General features: G+C 39.8%; 1 protein-coding gene and 1 long non-coding RNA gene across 4 annotated transcripts in view; one reads left to right on the top strand and one right to left on the bottom strand.

Annotated features, from left to right (window-relative positions):
- Positions 1-18,360, top strand: part of LOC135983585 (uncharacterized) — a 52,028-nt gene extending 33,668 nt beyond the window's left edge. The window contains exons 2-3 of the long non-coding RNA XR_010601285.1: positions 8,429-9,971; positions 13,744-18,360. This is a non-coding gene — a long non-coding RNA (uncharacterized LOC135983585). The remainder of the gene's footprint in view (positions 1-8,428; positions 9,972-13,743) is intronic.
- The window catches only part of SGMS2 (sphingomyelin synthase 2), a 61,504-nt gene continuing 47,623 nt past the window's right edge, over positions 6,590-20,470 (bottom strand). For 2 of the 3 annotated variants that reach the window (XM_065596200.1, XM_065596198.1), the window contains 4 exons: positions 18,354-18,471; positions 12,890-13,043; positions 9,811-9,977; positions 6,590-8,628 (listed from right to left, as the gene is read on the bottom strand). In XM_065596200.1, the coding sequence (XP_065452272.1) occupies positions 8,425-8,628; positions 9,811-9,977; positions 12,890-13,043; positions 18,354-18,471 (643 nt within the window). In that variant the 3' untranslated portion in view covers positions 6,590-8,424. Of the gene's footprint in view, positions 8,629-9,810; positions 9,978-12,889; positions 13,044-18,353; positions 18,472-19,654; positions 20,110-20,470 lie in introns of those variants that run through there. The other variant, XM_065596197.1, reaches the window with a different exon arrangement.

The following is a 20,470-nucleotide window of genomic DNA, read 5'->3' as shown; positions in this document are numbered from 1 at the left end:
AAAGCAAGTTCGATATAACGCAGTTTCACCTATAACGTGGTAAGATGTTTTGGCTCCCGAGGACAGCGTTTTATCGGGGTAGAGGTGTATTTTCTACTCACTGAACTTTTTTTCTTTTTAAAAAAATTTATAAAGGTAATTAAAAACAAAATCAACATCAGCTAAATACATATTCAGGCAATTGTAAGATCTATCCAGGAAAAGTAGTGTTCTGGTATGAAGGCTAATTTTGACTTTATAGATTGCTGATGTGTGGTTAATCCCTGCAGCCTTACAGAAGCTAACCTCTCAGAGCCATGAATTAATCAATAGTACATTTGTTTGGCTTGGAACCTAGACATATTTCTCCAGAATCAAGCCCATATACAGGAACTGTAAGAAGTTGAGTTTCAACCCTACAATAGTGGCTGTGCATTATATCTAGCTTTACAATATTTTCATTTACTAAAAACAAACCAGATTGTGGCTGACCCTGTGCAAGTGCATAAGGGAAGGGGAGAGGGTTCAACGACCCTCCACTACACAGAGACTCTGTGCAGTGGCCAGACAGTGCAGCTGGGAGCACACTGACTGTACAGGGCTAGCACCAACACTTATCATCCCAAAAGTGAAGTGAAAAGCACATCGGCTGTGGAGGTGAACATGTGCTGCACCTTCTCCTAGGGTGGTATGCCAGGCTAGCATGTACCGAATCAAACAGTAGGCTAAAATTCCTCCTGCGGCTTCTGGGTGCAGTGGCTTATGCAGCATCCTCCTTAAGTGTAGGCACAAGTTAGCCCAAAGCACACATCCACTAAAGACCATTATAAACATTTTGTATATGGTTCATTTAGATTTAAAGTGTTCCCACTGAAAGCAAATTCAGCCATCCCCCATCCAAAGGCACTTAAAATTCACATTAGAAGCCAACGGCCTCAACCTTTGAGCTTAAAAATGAAGCAGATGGGGTTTTTTGGCAGGGGAGGGGGGAGGGGAAGGAGAGGTTGTTATAAGAGATTAATAAACAAACATCAACTGTAATATAACATCTAACTTAAACAGAACTCCCCCCCCCCCCACCCCGGGTCATCCTTAGGATTTATGGGGCCCTATGCAGTATTATTAAACTGGTGCCCCTTATGCCCAATGGCAGCCCAGGCTCACATGTGTATTTTTGATAAGGGTGGTCTTTTGAAGGATTTATTTAAAAAACGAAATGTCTGAAGATCCAAGCATTTAAGGCTAAAGATGAATACTTAGCTTGTGCATCTAAAAATTTATGCAAGGATTTTTTTATAGATGTGATTTTATAATCTTCAGCAACACACTAGTGAAATATTTTTAAAGAAAATTTTAAATTAAGGTTCTGTAGACTAATATGTTCTGAGTAAATATTACAGTAATGCACAACTGTTTTTGTCAGTAAATTCAGGAACTGGCAGATACCTGGGGGTTGGCAAATGCCTGTTAAATGGCTTCATTACCACTTGAATGGCTCTTTAAGTTTCAGTGTTGTGCTAATAGGTCTAGCAGGCTGGAAGGCTTTTTGTTGTAAGTACTAGATGCCCTCGGGAGGAAGACTCACCAGGCTGCAGCAGCCTGCTGTGGTGGGAGCCTGCAGGAAGGGTCAGAACAGGGATAGGAAGACCCAGGAGTGGCCCAAGTTTTCAGGTGCCCTACCCAGCCTTGTATGCCTAAGGCCGGCCCTGCGGGCCCCCCCCCCCCTCACTTTTGTTGAAATATTTGCACCTGGCCTGAAATCCTCACATGCTACTTTTCAGCCTGGCATGAAGTTAACTCAGGAGCTTTTGAGCCAAAGTGCTAATGCACCCTTAGTATAGAAGCATAAAAGTATAGAAGCGCAAACAGTGTTTCTGTAAGGTCCTGCCCTGCTCCATGGTGCTGTTAATGGCAGTTTAACTGCTCCTTTTCAATGTGTGAAATAAAGATTTTTTTTTAAGTTATATTAAAATTTGATTAAAACCTGCAAGCATATCCTAACACAACTATAACTTAGAATAGCCTACACTGTATATATATTTACCTTATAACAAACTATTGAAAAAACATTTCACAGTATAATACATATAGATGTAAAACTGAACAATAAGGCACTTAACACATTAAAATAGTATATTTATAAAAAAATACAACTGGCTACCTTTGAACCACTAATACATTTTCTGCAACGCACTCTCATGTTATGTAGCATTAACAATTACATAGGAACATTGATTTAATTTACCTCCTAACTTGGTAAAGAGAATGATTTAATTTGTGTTTATGGTTTCTTCAAGTCTTACTTTTTGGACATCAACAATAAATCATCATGCTATAGATACTAAATAGATGCTATAGGTACTCTTTATACATGCTATAGATACTCTTTATTCCTGGATTCATTTCTAACCATGATGGATGCTATACAGTTAACTGAAGCTGAGAAGCTATATAAGCAATTTGTAAGGATGCGTGGAAGTGTATATTTGCATGAAATACAAGACTAGGTTACTTTGACTTTGGTCCCAATGCTTGTTAAAAAATTCTGCATCACTGCTTTGCAGCATCCATAATACTGGCATTTAGGAACATATTTATAACAATGAAATGGCATTAATTCTGTGCTGGGAAGTTCTTCTCACATGCAATTAAACAGCAATATTGATTTGGCTGACTATAAAATTCAGCCACTGAAAAAGTGAGGTCTGGTTAAAACCTCTCACTGGTTTTACACTGCCTTGTGCAGCCACGTAAAGGCTTGTCTACACTGGCAATTTACAGTGCTGAAACTTTCTCACCCCCCCCTCTGAGCGCAGCAGTGCTGTAAAGCTCTAGTGTAGACAGTGCACCAGCGCTGGGAGCCATGCTATGCCCCTTGTGGAGGTGGGTTTTTTTTAAGAGCGCTGGGAGAGCGCTCTTAAAAAAAGAGCCACACAAGCCATGGTAAAGCACTGCCTTGGCAGCACTTTATTGTTCAGTGTAGACTAGCCCTAACTCTCAAAACATACCTCACATGACTTTGCTTTAAAGGAGTGTTTTACCAGAAATAAAATATTTGCACTTCTATAGCACCTTCCATCCAATCATCTAGAAGTTCTTTGCAAACACTAAGCCTCAGTAGGGTTATAAGATAGGGAAGCAGTCTCTCTATTTTACAGATGGTGAAAGTGAGACACAGAGTTTTCAAATGTACTGAGCTCTCAACTCCTAGCAAAAACAAATGGAACTTTGGTGGCTCTGATAATCAGGATGAAAAGGTTATGGCTTCCCATATCCACACAACAAGTCAATAGCAGAGCTGGGAGCAGAATCAGAATCTGCAGTTCCCCAGGCCTTTCCTTAAGGGCCCGTCCTTTGCAATAAATGGGAAGACTCCCCACTTCAATGATCAGATTGTAAAGCACTAGACCATGTTTCATATCCAATATAGTAAGAAACAGATCTTGATTGGCACTATGTGTACTTTAAACAAACAGGACAAGTCATCTGGCGATGAAAACACTAGCAATGGGTGAAACTCAAAGTTTGGAGAAGTGATTCAATTTGAGAGGAGTATCCCACAGTATCCAAATATCTTGTCCTCAAGTCTCATGAAAAATTTATTCCTGCCACTTCTTAGTTCTAGCTGGGTTGCTGATAATGCAAGACCACCATCACCTCATATTAGCATATGTTATTTCTGGGCCCTGGCCAAAACTAGGTAATGTAGAAACATGTAAAAGTGAATAAAAACAGTCAACCTTAACCACATTCATTTGAATATATATATATTATATATAAAAAATCAGTTCTAGCGTCAGCAAATGTTTTATTTTTTTCTGGGCTGGTTGCCCAACCCTTAATAATTAACTAGGGTTACCATATTAAAGGTTTTTAAAAAGAGGACACTCCACAGGGTCCTGGCCCTTCCCCACCCCCGGCCACGCCCCAACTCCGCCCCCTCCCCTGAGGGCCCCGCATTCCCCCTCCTCCTCCCTCCCAGCCATGCGAAAAGGGCTGCCCGAGCGCTACTGGCTTCACGGTTTGCCGGGCAGCCCCCAGATCTCCAGACCCTGCACCCCAGGCCGGGTGCTTCCCTAGCGCAGCCGGAGCCTAGGAGGGGAAGCGCCCGGCCGGGGGCGCAGGGTCTGGAGGTCTGCCCGGCAAACCGTGAAGCCGGTAGCGCTGGGGCAGCTCCGCTCTTCAGCTGAGGTGTCTGGGGGGGGGGGGGGGAAGCTGCAGGCGGATTCCCCCGCAGCGGTGGCTGCTGCTGCTCCCCCCAGACACCTCAGCTCTGTGTAGCTGAAGAGCAGAGATGTCCCAGCGCTACCGGCTTCACGGTTTGCTGGGCAGCCCCCAGACCTCCAGACCCTGCGCCCCCGGCCGGGCACTTCCCCTCCCGGGCTCCGGCTGTGCTGGGGAAGCGTCCAGCCGGGGATGCAGGGTCTGGAGGCTGCCCGGCAAACCATGAAGCCGGTAGTGCTCGGGGAGCTCCGCTCTTCAGCTACACAGAGCTGAGGAGTCTGGGGGGGGGGGGGGAGGGGAGTAGCAGCAGCTGCCGCAGCGGGGGAATCCGCCTGCAGCTCGCAGCCTGCCGGAGCCGCTCAGGTAAGCAAGGGACTGGGGCAGGGATGCCGGATATGTTCAGCTTTTTGGCAATTCCCCCTGGATGGGGGTTTGAGCACCAAAAAGCCAGACATGTCCGGGAAAATCCGGACGTATGGTAACCCTAATTACCCTAAAAATACCATTTTTACAAGTCAATAAGTGATATTGAACACATACCATTTATAGCCACAAGGGGGCATTAAGGACACACCATAGAGATAAAATCTAAAGTGGTTGAACAGGGCCAAGTTTATTTGCTAATGTGACAGATCTGTTGCAAACCAGCTGTAGACTGAGCATAACATTATCATATTACCCTTTTAAGTAATGACCATGGCTGAGATTTTTTTTTAATATGGGTGCGAGATGAGAGACCTGGATTTCAGAAGTGCCAAGGACCCAGCAGCTCCTGCGTCTTCAGTGATGTGGCAGATGCACATATGGAACTTCCACTGATTTCAGAAGGGCACATCCAGGCTCTCTTCAAAGGACAGAAATTGCAGCTCAACTTCTGTTTCGTGGCACAGCAGCAGATACAGGCAGTATTTAAATCAAAGAAAAGTTTCAGAAAAGTTACATAAAATGAAAGGTATATAAAAAGGCATCAGGAATAAAATCCTGCACTCAACCCTGTGAAGGTTTATGAAGGAATTCCAGATAGCTTTTTTACTTTTGGATTGTAGCCGCTTTACTCCATTTCTTCCCATCTTGAAATTTTGTGGAACTTCTTTATATTCCAACATTTATCACAATCGCTGTCAATTCTTTAAGCTCATTTTCATATATACTGACTGTAGCCTATACCTGATTTGTTAGTGCAGTGTGGTTATAAAGACTACGCTATATTATGTGAAAATGTAAGGGTGTAATTCTACATTCTTGCACAGATTTAAGCTTAAAATGTTTTTGAACGAGATGAGCACTTTTTAAAAAATGGATCCAATAAATTTACTACTTTCTTTGTATCAATAAGAAGAACTTTTGAGATACTCCATCTCTATTGTTTAAAGGCCAAAGTATGCAAGCAATTTCTGTTGACATATACATCTCTACCTCGATATAACGCGGTAAAGCAGTGCTCTGGGGAGGCAGGGCTGCGCACTCCGGTGGATCAAAGCAAGTTCAATATAACGCCATTTCACTTATAACGCAGTAAGATTTTTTGGCTCCCAAGGACAGCATTATATCGGGGTAGAGGTATATGAGAATGGAGGGAATTTGAGCACTTAGGAGGCCTAATCCAAAACTACAAGTGATTAAAAAATAAAAAAAAATAAAAAAACAAACAAAAAAACCTACTCACTCAATTTTAATTCTCTCTCATCTAAACAAAATAGGACCTCAAACAAATTGTACTGCACAAGGATATTGGTTATGAGCAGAGCACTTGATATATTCTGTAGGTCAGTCATTAGCTAAATTCCCTTCTAAATATCTCAGTGGAACTTTGTTGTAATCTATCTAGGCTATCAATGGATGTGTTATTCAGTAACCTAACAGGCTACCAAGTGAAAAGCATAGTTTCTGATCCTTCCTAGAATGCTCAGACCACAGTGCTTACCGGTATATTGAAGCAGGTTTACTAATGAAATTCACCCACATTTCCCTCCATAGACTTTGCTATTAGAAGTGGTTCAACTAAAAATAACTAACATGTCAGTTAGGAGATTAAGTTATAGCCCAGTAGTCTGTGGTTTGACTTCAAAGATATTGTGGTCCATGTAGATGAACTCAAACAAGAAATAAAACAACAAATTTGGGGATCTGCAAAGGCTGATATTGTACTAATAGGATTGGTTAGCTAATAATTGAAGGAACACTTCTCAAAATGTATGTCCTTGGTTCCAGATTGTGAGCCACTCAAGTTCCGCCAGGAAAACATTAACCTTGTGTCCATACGCACATCATCAGACTCCCCAGCCTGATGTTAAACATTTCCAGTGAGGAGAAATAAAATCTTTAAAATAAAAAAATTAAAAAAAAGAGCTTGGATATCATTACTTTGCTATGTTTTACCAGAATGTAATGTAAGAAATGCAGTTTATTATATTATGCGTTGATAATGCACAAAAATATTTTTCTGGGGTACAATTTTATAGTCATTGACATTGTGCACTGAAAAAGAAATCAGATCTGGGTACTGTATATTTTATTTTATTTGTAGCAATTTTTCTAACTGGATATTTTTAAAATGAGAATATCATTATTTAATTTTCTTTTTAGTGTTCACACTTGTCAAGGCATTCTAAAAATAAGAGCAAATTTTTCACTCAAGTTACAGGTTAATTTAACTATTAACACAATTATTTCCTCTGTGATCAGCTTTTACCGAAGGTTTCGAAATAAAATACTTGAGTAGCTGAGGAAATGAATACAGAACAAATTAACTGTTAAACTCTGGGGTGCCCAGTATCCACTTTGCTTCCCCAAGAACAACATGAAATACAACAAAAACAACATTGACCAGGTTAGCTGCTAATCTGCAGTTCTGTTGTACACTAACAAAGTTGTGTATTCCCACATACTAAACCAACATACTTGTGTAGATACTTTGGTTGGACAAACAAGTCCTGATAGGAAGGAATAGCGGGTCAGTCATATGACAGCACCATTTAATAATAAATATTGTTAGGTAACATGGAAGAAGTGTTGCTGTTGGAGTGTATTCACCTTAGCACCTGTTTATGAGTCATTGAGATTTGTGCCAACAGTTTATATAAAAAAACAAAACAAAAAAAACACCCCCCCCCCGCCAAACCTCTAAATGCATAACATCAAGTTCTCAAGCACAATGTTTATATAGTGTCATCAAGATATAGTAACTACAAATTTAAAATGTTTGATTTTTCCATTTAGGGACTGACTTTGCAGTACTAAAGCAAGTGAAGGAAATCAGTGGGAGTTTTGCTTATAATAACACATTATACACAGCTTTCTTTTCATTTATCTAATATTGGTTAATGTGTGTGAATACACAAAAGTATGTATATATACCTATATGCATTACATAGTTATATATACACACACACATAATACATATAGACCCAGGCTAACTTGGCATTAAATGTTTAGACTTTGAAATAATTTTTCTCTTGTTACATATATATGTTTTAAAAATAAAAATACTTCCATGCTTGTAGAGCTCCAATGATGTTAGCAGCTATTATTTATAATTTGCAATGTCATCATATCACAACAGCTTTCTTTGTCAGGTGCTTTTTTTTTTTTTTTTTTTTTAAGTTTTTTTTTTTTAAATATAAAAATTACCAATACAAAATGTAAAAACTGGTATATCAGAGTACCTGGGAGGTGGGAGTACTTCAGGGTCATAGTACATTCATTCCCATAGAACATAAAATGTCAAGGCTCACTTCCGGCTTCACCAGTCATATATCATAAGTCTTACCTTCATTAGCAAGAAGAATAGAGTAAACCACTTCCCACCATTGTAGACAGATATTGTAACTTCAAATTTTAGTAAGCTTTTGCCCTCAAACTCCAGAACTCTAAAGATGAGATTTTTGTGGATGAGTGATAATTAATAACGAAAGGTGTGGTGTGTTCTTTGGCATCTCAATCTCATAAGTAAACCAAACTCCTGCTTCTTTTCTTTCTCAGGAAAAAATCCTATCTGTGGTGCACTCCTAGTACTAAAGAGTAGAATAGCCCTGTACAATGTTATGAATAGAAAACACATCAAGGGGTGTTATATTTTGCCTACAATTGTCTTGTACAATTGCACAAGAATTTGGTCCACCTATTCCCTTACAATCTAGTCCTTTTAAGAACTTTGGTTATAGCATTACTGTTTTGGTAAAATAAAGAGCAAATGATTTCTTTCCTTTCTTCATCTTTCTTTCAGGTGGATTTTTCATTGTCCTCTCCTGTCTTCTGAACCCGCGAATATTTTTTGCATGAAGATTTGAAGCAGCTGGGAGGCCAAGATATTGGCCATGAGAAGCAGCAAGGAACTGAGCCTTGTATATTCTTCTCAAAGAAATAAAATATCGGATACCACCATGCTCGAGAAAGAAAATTAGTCTGCGAAGAGATCTTCAAGTTCTATATTGGGGGGAAGGGGGGAAGAAGGGGAAGGAGAATGGGGAGAAACAATTTAACAAGTTTAGACAGTAGAACCAATCACATTAGCTGAATCATAAAGAAGAGTATGACAATTACAGTATATTTGAATGAAATTCTGCAAATAGTAAGTTTATTTAACCTGGAAAAGAAAACAGTTAGATGTGACTTGAGTATTCCATAGTGAGAACTGAACTTTCTTTCTAACATATCACACACAAAAAGAATAAATAGGAGACTCAAATTGAAAAGAAGTATATTTAAAGCCAACAGAAAGAATAATAAAAAAAAAAGAAAAAGAGGATATAGCCAACCTTTGTCCAATTTACTGCAGGAAATGTAACTGGAATTTTTTAAAAGACTGGGTAATTTAAGAGCTCTAATAACGTTAGTAGCTACTATTCACTAATTAAGATATGGTGTGGCCTATCCTATCTACCTAAAACAGTGATAAAGTATTCATGTTTAGAAAGAAGTTAGATCTTAAAAACATATGCATGCCAGAAATGACAGACAGGGCTGGCTCCAGGCACCAGCTGAGCAAGCTGGTGCTTGGGGTGGCAGATTGTTCAAGGCGGCATTCCATCCATTCCTAGGGCGGCACGGCCACTTTTTTTTTTTTGTGTGTGTTCCGCTCCGGCTGCCCTGTAGGGGCGGCAGCGGCGCGGAGAACCAGAGCGCCCTGCAGGGCAGTCCTCTTCCTTTCCTCCACGCCGTCCGGAGCAGAGCCCTCGTGGCAGGAGGCAGCGTAGCAGGAGGGGTCACGTGGCAGCACCCCTGCTGTAGCCCTGGTCGCCCCCTTCTCTCTCTCCCGCCCGCTCCCCCCATCCTCTCCCCCAGCTGGTTCCCCTGCACCCGCGCTGCAGGTTTTTTTGGGGGGGTTTTTTGTGCTGCTTCGGGCGGCCAAAAAACCAGAGCCAGCCCTGTGACAGATTATTTCTTCTTAACATGGGCCCCAATTCAGGAAAGCACATAAGCATCTGCTTAACTTTAAACTTGTGCTTCAATTTCTGTAGAAAAATTCTATTTTTGCCCCAGATCTAATCTACTAATTTTAAGGCCATTATGACCTTTTCTGTGGAATTTACAAGGAGAGGCCATTATTGGGTTTATAGCGTTTACACACACACACACTCACTCTCTATATATATCCTTTGCACTCACCTTTTCATTAGCCATTGAGTGGTACCACCAGAAGAGCCTTGTGGTGATATAATAAGCAACGATAACATCCACAGTGTAGTGTTCATGGGCAACAAGAATGCAGATTATACCAGCGGCACTCATCAACCAGCAGATCAAATGATACCACCAAAAGTGGCGAGGTGAGTCTGTCAAAAGGAGAGAATTATACGTTTCTATAAATATCCAAGATTAACTTCTAAAGTTAAATTTGAACCTATGTGATGTGTGTGGGTATGGAGAGAGAGAGAGAAAAAAAACCTCTGCTTTAGTAAAAATGCACTTTGAACAACTAAGAAAGTTTACTGATGCAGAGGTATCATCTGCTGAAATACGGCCATTAGGACCCATAGACTTTCAGTTGAGGGACCTATGAAGGTTAAGACTAATCTAAGCTTTCATTTTTAAAATGTTTTTTAGTTCATATTACCAAAGAAAGGCCAAAAGTTGACCACCAAGACTCAAAAGTTTGTCACTGTAATTTTCCCTAAAGATCGTGGTCTAATTCAGAGTCCTTCCACCATTTTGTGGAGAGAGGAACCAAGACCAATTCACAGCTGAGGGTGGGTGGTACTGTCCAAGCTCCTGTTTTGGATGTTAATTGAAAGATGCCTCCCAGCCAGCTACCTTCAACTGAAACTGCTCTTCTACTTAACATCCAAAATGGCTTCTGGCCACAACAGGAGTAAGCTCAATAGCATAAGAGGCAATCTATTCTAGTGGGATAGATGTGGAACTGGGAGCAAGGAACTCCAGGCCTCTAATTCCAGATCTGACATGATCTGTGGTTTTAGTTAAGCCACATAACTTTTTTTCTAAATTAGTATCCTGGTCTGTGAAATGGGGCTTGTATACCACATATGGGAGTACATTGTGATGATTAATTTGTCAATGTTTGTGAAGCAGTATGCAAGTGCTAAAGTTATCCAGAATGCCCACAACTCCCGAGCAGCTGGCAGTCTTGCAGTTTAGCTGGAAATTTTACCTTGAAAAATGCTTTTGATGTTGGCAACTATGGACATCATGACAAGCAGCTGGGCTACACTTCCCCTGGAGTGGGAGGCTGGTGGTGGACCCCCTAAGATTCCCACCCCACTTTTTATGTAAAATAAGTGTTAGGTTTGGGGTACCATAAATACTATATCAGTAATCTTACTCAAAGAGGCTGGCCATGTGCATAGTGTTACCTAGTCACTGTAGTCAGGACTCAGTTATGTTTTGGAGGAAGGGGGGAAAACTGAAAAACATCATAGAATCCCCCCAAAAATGCTAAGGCTGAGTCCACCCCACTGATTTGTGGACCAGGATTTTGAGTCACATCCTGTCATTTAGTTGAGGAAGCAAGCTCCACGCAGAAGTGATACTCCACACTAGTATATTTTCCCATTCTGAGAGAAAGAATCATGGGGTCAGCAGAAAGCCCCCCTGGCCTTTTCTGCCTCTGAGTAAAATGAACTGACAATAGCCAAAGATGGGAGGATAGGGCACAGCAGAGGGGGGAAAAAACTACACCTAGAAATAAACAAGGTCTCTCACACAAGAAACATGCCTGATCAAAGAGAGCAGCAGAGCATATTGCAAGTAACCTCTAATTCAAAACAATGATATAGTATATGCTATTGCTTAGAAAACTACATTTTCCTAATTACACAGGAAATAGAAATGGGTACTTTATGCACTTCTGATGTACAGAGCACTTTGATTACAAAGCAGAGGAATTCAGATGGGATACATGGCCAATTCTTAGGCAGCATTTACAAAGCTTATTATAGGTACAGTCTGCTTGTTATTCTCCCCCACCCGTACCCTGCTATTTAAAGATATCTGAATTATGCTACTGTACCAAAAAATCTTTAAAAAGAAGAGTTAAATATATCTTGTCTGTGGCATATATTACAGGATAAGACTTAAATGACCAATGTTAAGCTGTGATAACACACATACATACAAAATTAATAAAACAGAAAGCAGGAAATCCTGTTGCCACCTACTCATGGAACATTAGGCTGACTGCCATCTGCTCTTCTAGCAGTTTTGATTTATTAATTACACACAATACAATGCCAGAAAATTTCATAGTACAAAGACTTAGACTTAATAGGCACCATGCTATACTCCTTTGTTGTTTAAAGAAATAAAAGGTCTTATGTCCACATGGAAGTTCTCGGTCTCTCTTTACACTGTCAAGTAACATTGTTTGCCTCATCATCAAGTGATGGGACATTCTTTTGTTACAAAGAAGAATGTTTTAAGTTATCCTGTATGCTGAAGTTAGAAAAATAATTTAATGAAGTCTAATGCCGCAATCAAAGCGCTCAGGAAATCAGCAATGAAATAGGGACAGATTCTAATTTTAAGATACATGCCATGCATGCATTTAAAAGAAAATGCTACTGCACTGACACATGGCCAAACAAGTAGCCAAATTATTGAGGTCCGAGTAGTGCATGCTGCATATTACAGCTTACAGTCTGGTCCTCAGTTACATAATCTTGAAACTCATACTGGGAGACTCCAGAAGCCACTGAGTTCCCTACTGCCCTTAGGAGCTGGATTTTTGACAGACCATTGTAAAATGAGGTTTTAAAGGTTTATAAAAAAGTATCCTCCATTGTGCAAGCCAAACTCAGTACCAAATTCAGCACTGGGGTAGGCAGGCATAACTCCCATTGAAGCAAGGGGAGTCATTTCTCTTTCTCTCTCAAATCATTAACTAGAGGATTATTTTCTGATATCACTTCTGTTTGAGGTAAAGACGGATAGTCACTTTGTGCACCTAGCTGATTCAGCCCCTCTCTCAACCTTACCTTCACCATCCCCCTCCCACATCATCAGTCTCCCAAAACACACAGATGTTTGCCAGTGGTACTTCTCATTCCAGAAGCCACCCTCTGGAAGGGTCAAGTGCATTTTGTCAAACTGTGTATTGCAGTTTTGCCATTTATTTTATATTGTAAAAAAAATAAAACATGAATGAATGCAACAAAGTGGTTTTAGCTTAAGTGATCTTCTTGTAACACAGGCATCAGCAACACAATTGTATTCAAATACTGTAACTTACATTCCTTGATAAACAGGTAGCTGAGTGTTAGCACTACTGTGTGACCGCTGAACAGGAAGTCTCCACATAAGATGTGTGATCCAGTTATGGACAGACCACCACCAGAAATCAATCGTAGGATCCTCTGCACCTTAGCCTGTGAATCTCCATTCAACTGGGAATGGAGAAAAATTCAAGATGATGAAGAACATATATGTTTGGACAAGAAGTTGAAGTCAATTTGTGCTTAAAAATATAATAATGAAAAGCTCTATCTACTAAAACATCTGAATTTTCTTTGTCTATTGTCTATGTATTTCTCAAAGATAATAGCATGTTTACCAGAAAAATCTTTCAACAACCAAGGGTGGGCATTACAGGATTAGACTAAGACAGGAATCGGCAACCTTTGGCACATGGCCTGCCAGGGTAAGCATCCTGGCGGGTCGGGCCAGTTTGTTTACCTGCTGCGTCCGCAGGTTCGGCTGATGGCAGCGGGAAGCGGCGCAGGCTGAGGGATGTGCTGGCCGCCCTTCCTGCAGCCCCCATTGGCCTGGGATGGCGAACCGCGGCCAATGGGAGCCACCATCAGCCAAACCTGCGGACACAGCAGGTAAACAAACTGGCCCAGCCCTCCACGGTGCTTACCCTGGCGGGCCGCGTGCCAAAGGTTGCCGATCCGTGGACTAGGATATGCTTTGCTGGATTTTAAACCTTTTTGTTTTCCCAATCAAAATGTGCACGTCCTTCATAAAAATAACCACAAAGCTTTCTATATGCATTATATAATATTGATCAGTATATTTCAAAAGAGTGGACACATTAAGAATTGTGTAAGTGCATATTACATATTTGTCATTTGTGTGCTCAAACAGATCTCTTTCAAGAATAGTGACACAGATATGACAGTATCTGCAATATCCTGGACCAACCTTATGGAGTTAAGTTAAACCTTATTGAATTTTTAGGAGGAACAAGGAGATATCATGAACTTCAAAAGACTATGTTAAACAATATAGCAGACATGATCGATCTTTTGGGTCAGTGTGTGTGAAGTACCTATGAACTCAGCCTTTGAAGCTTCGTCCTAAACAGGAGACTTTGTCTGCTGATCACCTGTTGCTCTGAGGACAGTTCAAAGACCCAGTTTGGTTTCTCCAGGGAGCAACAAAGAGAAGACTTTTGAATAACTAGCCTGAGTTTAAGCTGACTCAGGGGTTTCTTCCTGATCCAGCAAACAGACAGGAACTCTGGTCCATGGAGGGTCCAAATCTTTAGGGAAGGGTTGGAAGGACTTGGCCTACTGAGGCCTCATAAGACAGGGTTCTGAACTGAAGCTGTTATGAACTTGTGACCACAAAAGAGACACCTTTGGGAGGTTTGAAGGACTGACCTGTCACAGCCCATGTTAGAGGCAGTGGAGTGATCTCTGGTAAGCTTATTAGCATGTGTGTAGGTTCTTTTATTATTTTAATATGTTTTCTCTGTAATGCTTTTACCATAAGAACAAATATGCTTTCATAGGAAGTGCTATGTGGTAACTTACAACTGTTGGCAATTACGGTTAGTAGTCTCTGAAGAGAAAGCAGGAGAAGCGTGCTTAGGCAGCTTGTCTTTTGCTGGGGATATCACAGTATAGTCAAGGGACTGTGCAGCCTGGAAATGCCCTGGTCAGGATGGAGAGAGACACAGGTCTCTACCAAAGAGAGGCAATGGCTAGGGGCCTGGAAGCCTGAGAGTGCGTGCCCTTGCTGGACCACTAAGGGGAATACAGGTTCAGTTGCCCTGAACTGTGAGAAATTATTCTAACAGAACCAATATAAATTATCATTGTGTGAGGTGTTACATGCAAGTCATTCACTCTTTGTCCAGAGTGGAGTAAAGTGTTCACAAATCAAGACTTCAAACTAATTTGGGGCTTAGTTAAATAGTCAAAAGTCAGCCTAGGTTTGTTGGCATGTTTATAGACTTTTCAAATACACTTGGGCTGATTTATATTTTCTTACTGATACTGTGCAAACGCTCAGTTTCATATCAGTTTTCACTAAGATTAACTTGTTGTGGGCTGGGGGGAGGGAGGGGCTAAGGGAAGACATGAATCCACCAGAATCAAAACTGAAGAAATGATTCAAGCACTGCAAACCAATCAACCAAATTTTGTAAAGCTCTAGAGTGTGCCAGAGTCATACATTTTAATATATACTCCCCAGACAAGTTCATCCCTGGTTTAACTCCAATTAAGACAAAGCAATTACATCAAGAATGAATATGCCCCCCATCTCTAGAATAGCCATGAAATATTAATTCATTGAACTGAGTTGCTAGTGAGAAATTCTATTCCTTCAAAGCTGTCCCCTGAGTGGTTCTAATGTTTGTTCTGTGATACTTGATAGGATAAAGTCTGTTTTTAAATTGCCATATATCCAATTTTAATTGCAGCATTCAGGGATGGGATGAATATTGAAAGCAAAAATCAGAAATGTACAATTTAAAATACAAATTCTGTAGATGCTGCAACGTGCCAATGTTAGTATTAGAAAAAACTTCCAAAAAGCAACAATTCAACAGTCCTTAACATGTCAATAAAGAAATCTTTTTAAAGTGGCTATGGAATCTTAGTTTGGCAACCTGGAGTTATCATAACAGAAACCTAAGCCAGTTCTCCACCATTGCCACATACAATTAGGTACCAGAATAATTTTAGTAAAATAATTTAACATTTCATATATACATAATACAGAATATTTCACTGAGATTAAAATTGCAATCATGGTGTGTAAACTTCTCAAAATTCTCAAACTAAGCAGAATTAAATCTAGTCTGTACTTGGCTAGGAGACCTCCAGTGATCACACGTTACGGTGTTTGTAATGTGTGGTACTGTGTTTGGTCCTGCCTACACTAGGAAAATTTATCAATTTTTTTTCCGCTTTTTAAATTTGCTTGATGTTGATAGTTTGGTGTTTTCATTCTTTATTCTATACTTCTTCCAAGCATTGTGGTATTGCTGATTTTTATACATTTAAAATTCAGACCCATGACTTATTGAAGAAATCTGCATCTGTTTTACTTAGGGCAGCATTTTAAATTTGACATGGTATGAACTAAAAATAAGGGATGTAATTTGTGAAGTGGGTACTCTCCGAGACAGATAGCATAAGCAGATTTCTATCCCATGTCAATACTGTATAAACAATCAAACAAAAATAACTTTATTTTATAATATGCAAACAAATTTTTGTGTACATAAAAATATAACTTCTTTGGAGATATTACACTCCGTTTTGCCAAGGCCTACTTGGGTATCTCTAGTCAGTGAACCAAAAAGAGCTGCTATTGTGTATTTGTTAAATCTTATGAACAGTTTTTTCTTTTGTAATTGGGTTGTGAGATGTATACATTATGAAAAGAACGCATTTATAGGTGGACAAAAGTTTTTTCCATTGTCAGTTAAAGCGAAGCCACCTTGACTAATGCTAAAATTGTTCCTTCCTCAATTAACCCGCGGTTCCAGGGAAATGCAAGGTTCTAGGCACAGATTGTATATAAAGTACAAGGTTCTGAACAGACAATCACACAGGACAAAATCATGACCCACTATATACACTTGCACAGGCGAGTAAAGGGGCCATAAAGGTAATGCTCCCCCTTACTCCTTTGCACACGTTTCCTGCATCCTGGGTCACATTGCAGGGGACAGAACAGCCTCCATGGGGCTGCTGCTTCTCCCACACATATTGCTGGAATCATGTAATTACTTCCATAGCATGTGGGGGTTGAATTAGATTTGCACAGGCATCCTTAATGCTGGTGGTTCCTAACTTTTCAATGCTTGATTTAGCAACCTTCACATTCTTTTAGTGTGAATTTTTGGGGGGTGGGGGCGATGTTAAATTCAGTCTGTATCAGATAATTAATATTCTGACTTGCAAGAAAATGTTTGATTTCTTACTGTACCAGTATTAGAGAGACAAGGTGTGTTGGACAATATCTTTTGTTGGACCAACTTCTATTGGTGAGAGAGAAACTTTCAAAAGCTTTTCTATCTTGCCAACAGAGGTTGGTCCAATGGAAGATATTACCTCACCCACCTTGTTTCTCTTATATCCTGGGACAGACACGGCTACAACAATACTCCATGCACCAGTATTAATTAGTTAACTCTTTGATTTGTTGCTTACTATATACTTACTTTAAGAAAAATGTTAATACATTGGAGAGCAACGAAAATTATTAAAAAAATGTAGAAAACGGGGGCTATGAGGAAAGGTTGAAAGAACTGGCGTGTTTAGTCTGGAGAAAAGAAGGTTGACAGGGGTCATGATAAACAGTCTTCACATGTGTAAGATTGTTATAAAGAGGATGGCGATGGATTGTTTTCCATGCCCACCAAGAATAGGAGAAGCAGTAATCAGCTTAGTTTGCAGTAAGGGGGATTTAGGTTTCATGTTAGGAAAACTTTGTAACTATGAGAATAGTTAAGCACTGGAACAGGTTACATATGGAGGTTGTGGAATCCCTGTCATTGGAGGTTTTTAAGAACAGGTTAGACAAACATCTTTCAGGTACGGTATAGGTATGCGTACTCCTGCCTCAGCAAGGGGGATGGACTAGATGTTCTCTTGAGGTCCTTTCCAGCCCTACATTCTAGGATTCTACGATATAATGTACATCTTTACTAGTATTTACAAGCCAGCGTGTAGTGGACTATTTAAATTAAATGTCTTCTAAAAAGAAAAAAATATGTCTTCAGAACTACATGATGATGTGCTCTAAATGTAATAGAAGTACCACTGGCAAACAATTAAATTTGCACAAATATTTGCTAAATTTTTTAGAGGGAGAATTTGCTTTTCCCATGTTTACATACTTTTTGCCATGAGTATCAGCTGCCCAAACTGGATTTAGAAGCCCCCGGTAGCCCTGGCCAAAACAGCATCACTGGCAAACATGCTTACAGCACGCCACCAGTGCCTCTCAAAAAAAAAAAAATCTAGCTGCAACGCAAGGCTTTACTGGCTTATCCTCCAAGTAGGTGGTTTGTAGGTCAGCTGACAAACTACAGTAAGGTAGATTATGTAGGTCTCAGATGAAAAAAATCTCTGAAGATATGAACCTAGATGGCTGATTTTTTTAAAAATAAAGTCTAGCCTAGAATAATCCTGACATATCTATATGTACATAAAACCAAGAACAAAATGGGCAAACAAACAATCTGTTCTAGTACTCTACTCCTAAAAGATGCTCACTGTTCACAAAAACCTGCCTTACTAACAACAATATACCAAAATAAAATGAAAAATCTAGCAATCACCAAAATAAAAATATGAAGACACCTGCCAGGAGCCACACTTATCTCTGAAGAGTATCATATAATATGTGGAGAAAACATTAACTTTATTAAAATAAATGAATGTACCAATATGTCTTTTTCAGATACTGTATTTGGTGTAATAAAAGCTTTGGCCAATACCAAGATTTCTTACCTTTGGAGCACACTGAAAATGCATTCCAGGCACAGGTAGGGTGGTAACATACATGGTAATACAGCGGTACAGGTACAAAGTTCCAATTATAAAAAAGAACCTGCGTCCCACTATTGATCTGAAAACAAGGAGGGAGGGAGAGAGAAGAAAGCAAGCATAAACTCGAAGGCAGGATAGATTTACTTGTCACAAGGAGAGAGGGAGGTATGGTGCCTCCAGCGTAGCCTCATTAAATGGTTAACACCCTAAATTTAAAATTTATTAGAGCTTTTAAATTGTGATCTAACCAATATGAAAACAAAAGTTTCAATGGTACTACTTCCATGTGAGATTTGAGACAGACAGACAGACAGACAATATTTGATGTCTGGACTCATCTTTCTAGGTCATGTCACACGGACTTAGAGAGAGGCACAGACAGAAATTGAAACATGAGTGTGCTGCAGTTAAGAGAGAAAGAAATTGCTGCAAATGTAATGATTTTGTTTCATTTAACCACTAGCTGATAAGTAAATTCAGGCTTATTTAATAGCTCTAGTGTTCTCCTAGCAATGTTTTTATTTTGCTTGGTAGTTATTTTGTAATCTCCTTTTCATTTTCAATCCCATGTCAAATAAAGTTTGTTTTCCTTTAAAGTATCTATAGAGATTGTTTCTTGAGGAAACAGGAGGTGATCTGGAGGGAAAGATGGGCTGATGTCCTCAGAGATGTGACTAGCTCGAGCATCCAGTCTAATGCTAGTGAACGGTCTAGCGCCTTGTCATAAATTTAAAAGACAAATTTCATTGAAAATGTTTCAATCAGCTCTACTTAGGGGTACGAAGGTCTCACAGCACTTTCTGTCAAAGAGTGCAGTTTTAGTTAAAACTGAAATGTTTTGGGGAATGGTATCACTTTAATGAAAACGTCATCTGTAATGTTTCTGAAATCCACAATGGAATTTCTAGCCAGAGATTTATCTCAGAATAGCCAATCGCCTGGTGATTGCTCTGTGGGAATGTGAGAGACCAAGGTTCAGGTCCCTGCTCTGAAAAGTCTTGTTTTTATTCTGCATCAGAAGGAAAACAAAATTTCAAAACCTCAACATTTCTCATGAAACTTAATTGTGGTTTTCAAGCCAACTCTACTCCGACATATAGGTGCAGAGCCTAGCTGAAAGTTTCCTTTAAACAATCTATTACCGATACTCATTTTGGGAAATCACTGTAACTACTCAGAGAAAAGTGCTACTCAACATGAATAAGGGCGGCAGAAGCAAATTCTGTTACTAAGTAGAAGCAGTGATAAATATAGCTACTTACTTGTATCTGAGAAATAGCCACTGGATTATCCATAATCCAACTAGTATCATTCCATTTATTTCTGATACAGAAAAAGCCCATTTCACACGATCAATATAATCAAAAAATTTATCTGGCAATGGAGGACTGAGCTCCTTGGGAGGTACCCTCTCATGAACCACAGTGATCATGACAGTCGTTAGAATTAAATTGAAGAGAGCATACACAAAGGCAATGCCTGTTTTCCACCATTCCAAAGGAAATTTGTTCTTAGATTCAGCAGGCATAGAAATCTGAATATAGTCCGGATATTTCTTTGTGCCTTTTCGCAAACCATTAGGTAAACCCTTAGGTTTGGTATTGCCATTTTTGCTCTCTTCACTGACAGATAGGGTAGGTCGAACATAACCATTTGAGGGGTCATTGTTTTGACCTTCCATGTGCTCTTCAAGCTTTGCAGTCTCAATGGTATCCATTACCCCAAGACCTTGAGCCAAACCAGGGAATTACCAATTTCTGGATGCTTTTTAAAATTTTCTTACTCCTCTAAGTCCACCTTATGTTTCCAGGTGATTTTTGTTCTCTAATAAAAATCTTCAGAAGTTGTCCATTCTGCTTTTTCTCTTTTCAATTGTTCTGCAACAGATCTTTGAGACAAATCTCAGTTTCTTTCCCCAAAAGCTCTTACTGTATCATCTGTAAAACAACAAAATCATATGCAGAAACTGTACAGCTGGCAACATGACAATGCACAAATTAAATACCAAAATAGCGTAGGGAAATCTGCATTCTAAATATATCAACACAATTTGCTTCATGTGGAAGTTGTGGAAACAA

This window comes from Chrysemys picta, chromosome 5 (genome assembly GCF_011386835.1).
Source record: "Chrysemys picta bellii isolate R12L10 chromosome 5, ASM1138683v2, whole genome shotgun sequence".
Taxonomy (NCBI): Eukaryota; Metazoa; Chordata; order Testudines; family Emydidae; genus Chrysemys; species Chrysemys picta.
Note: the sequence above shows the minus strand (reverse complement) of the source record. Positions and strands in the feature narration are given on the sequence as shown.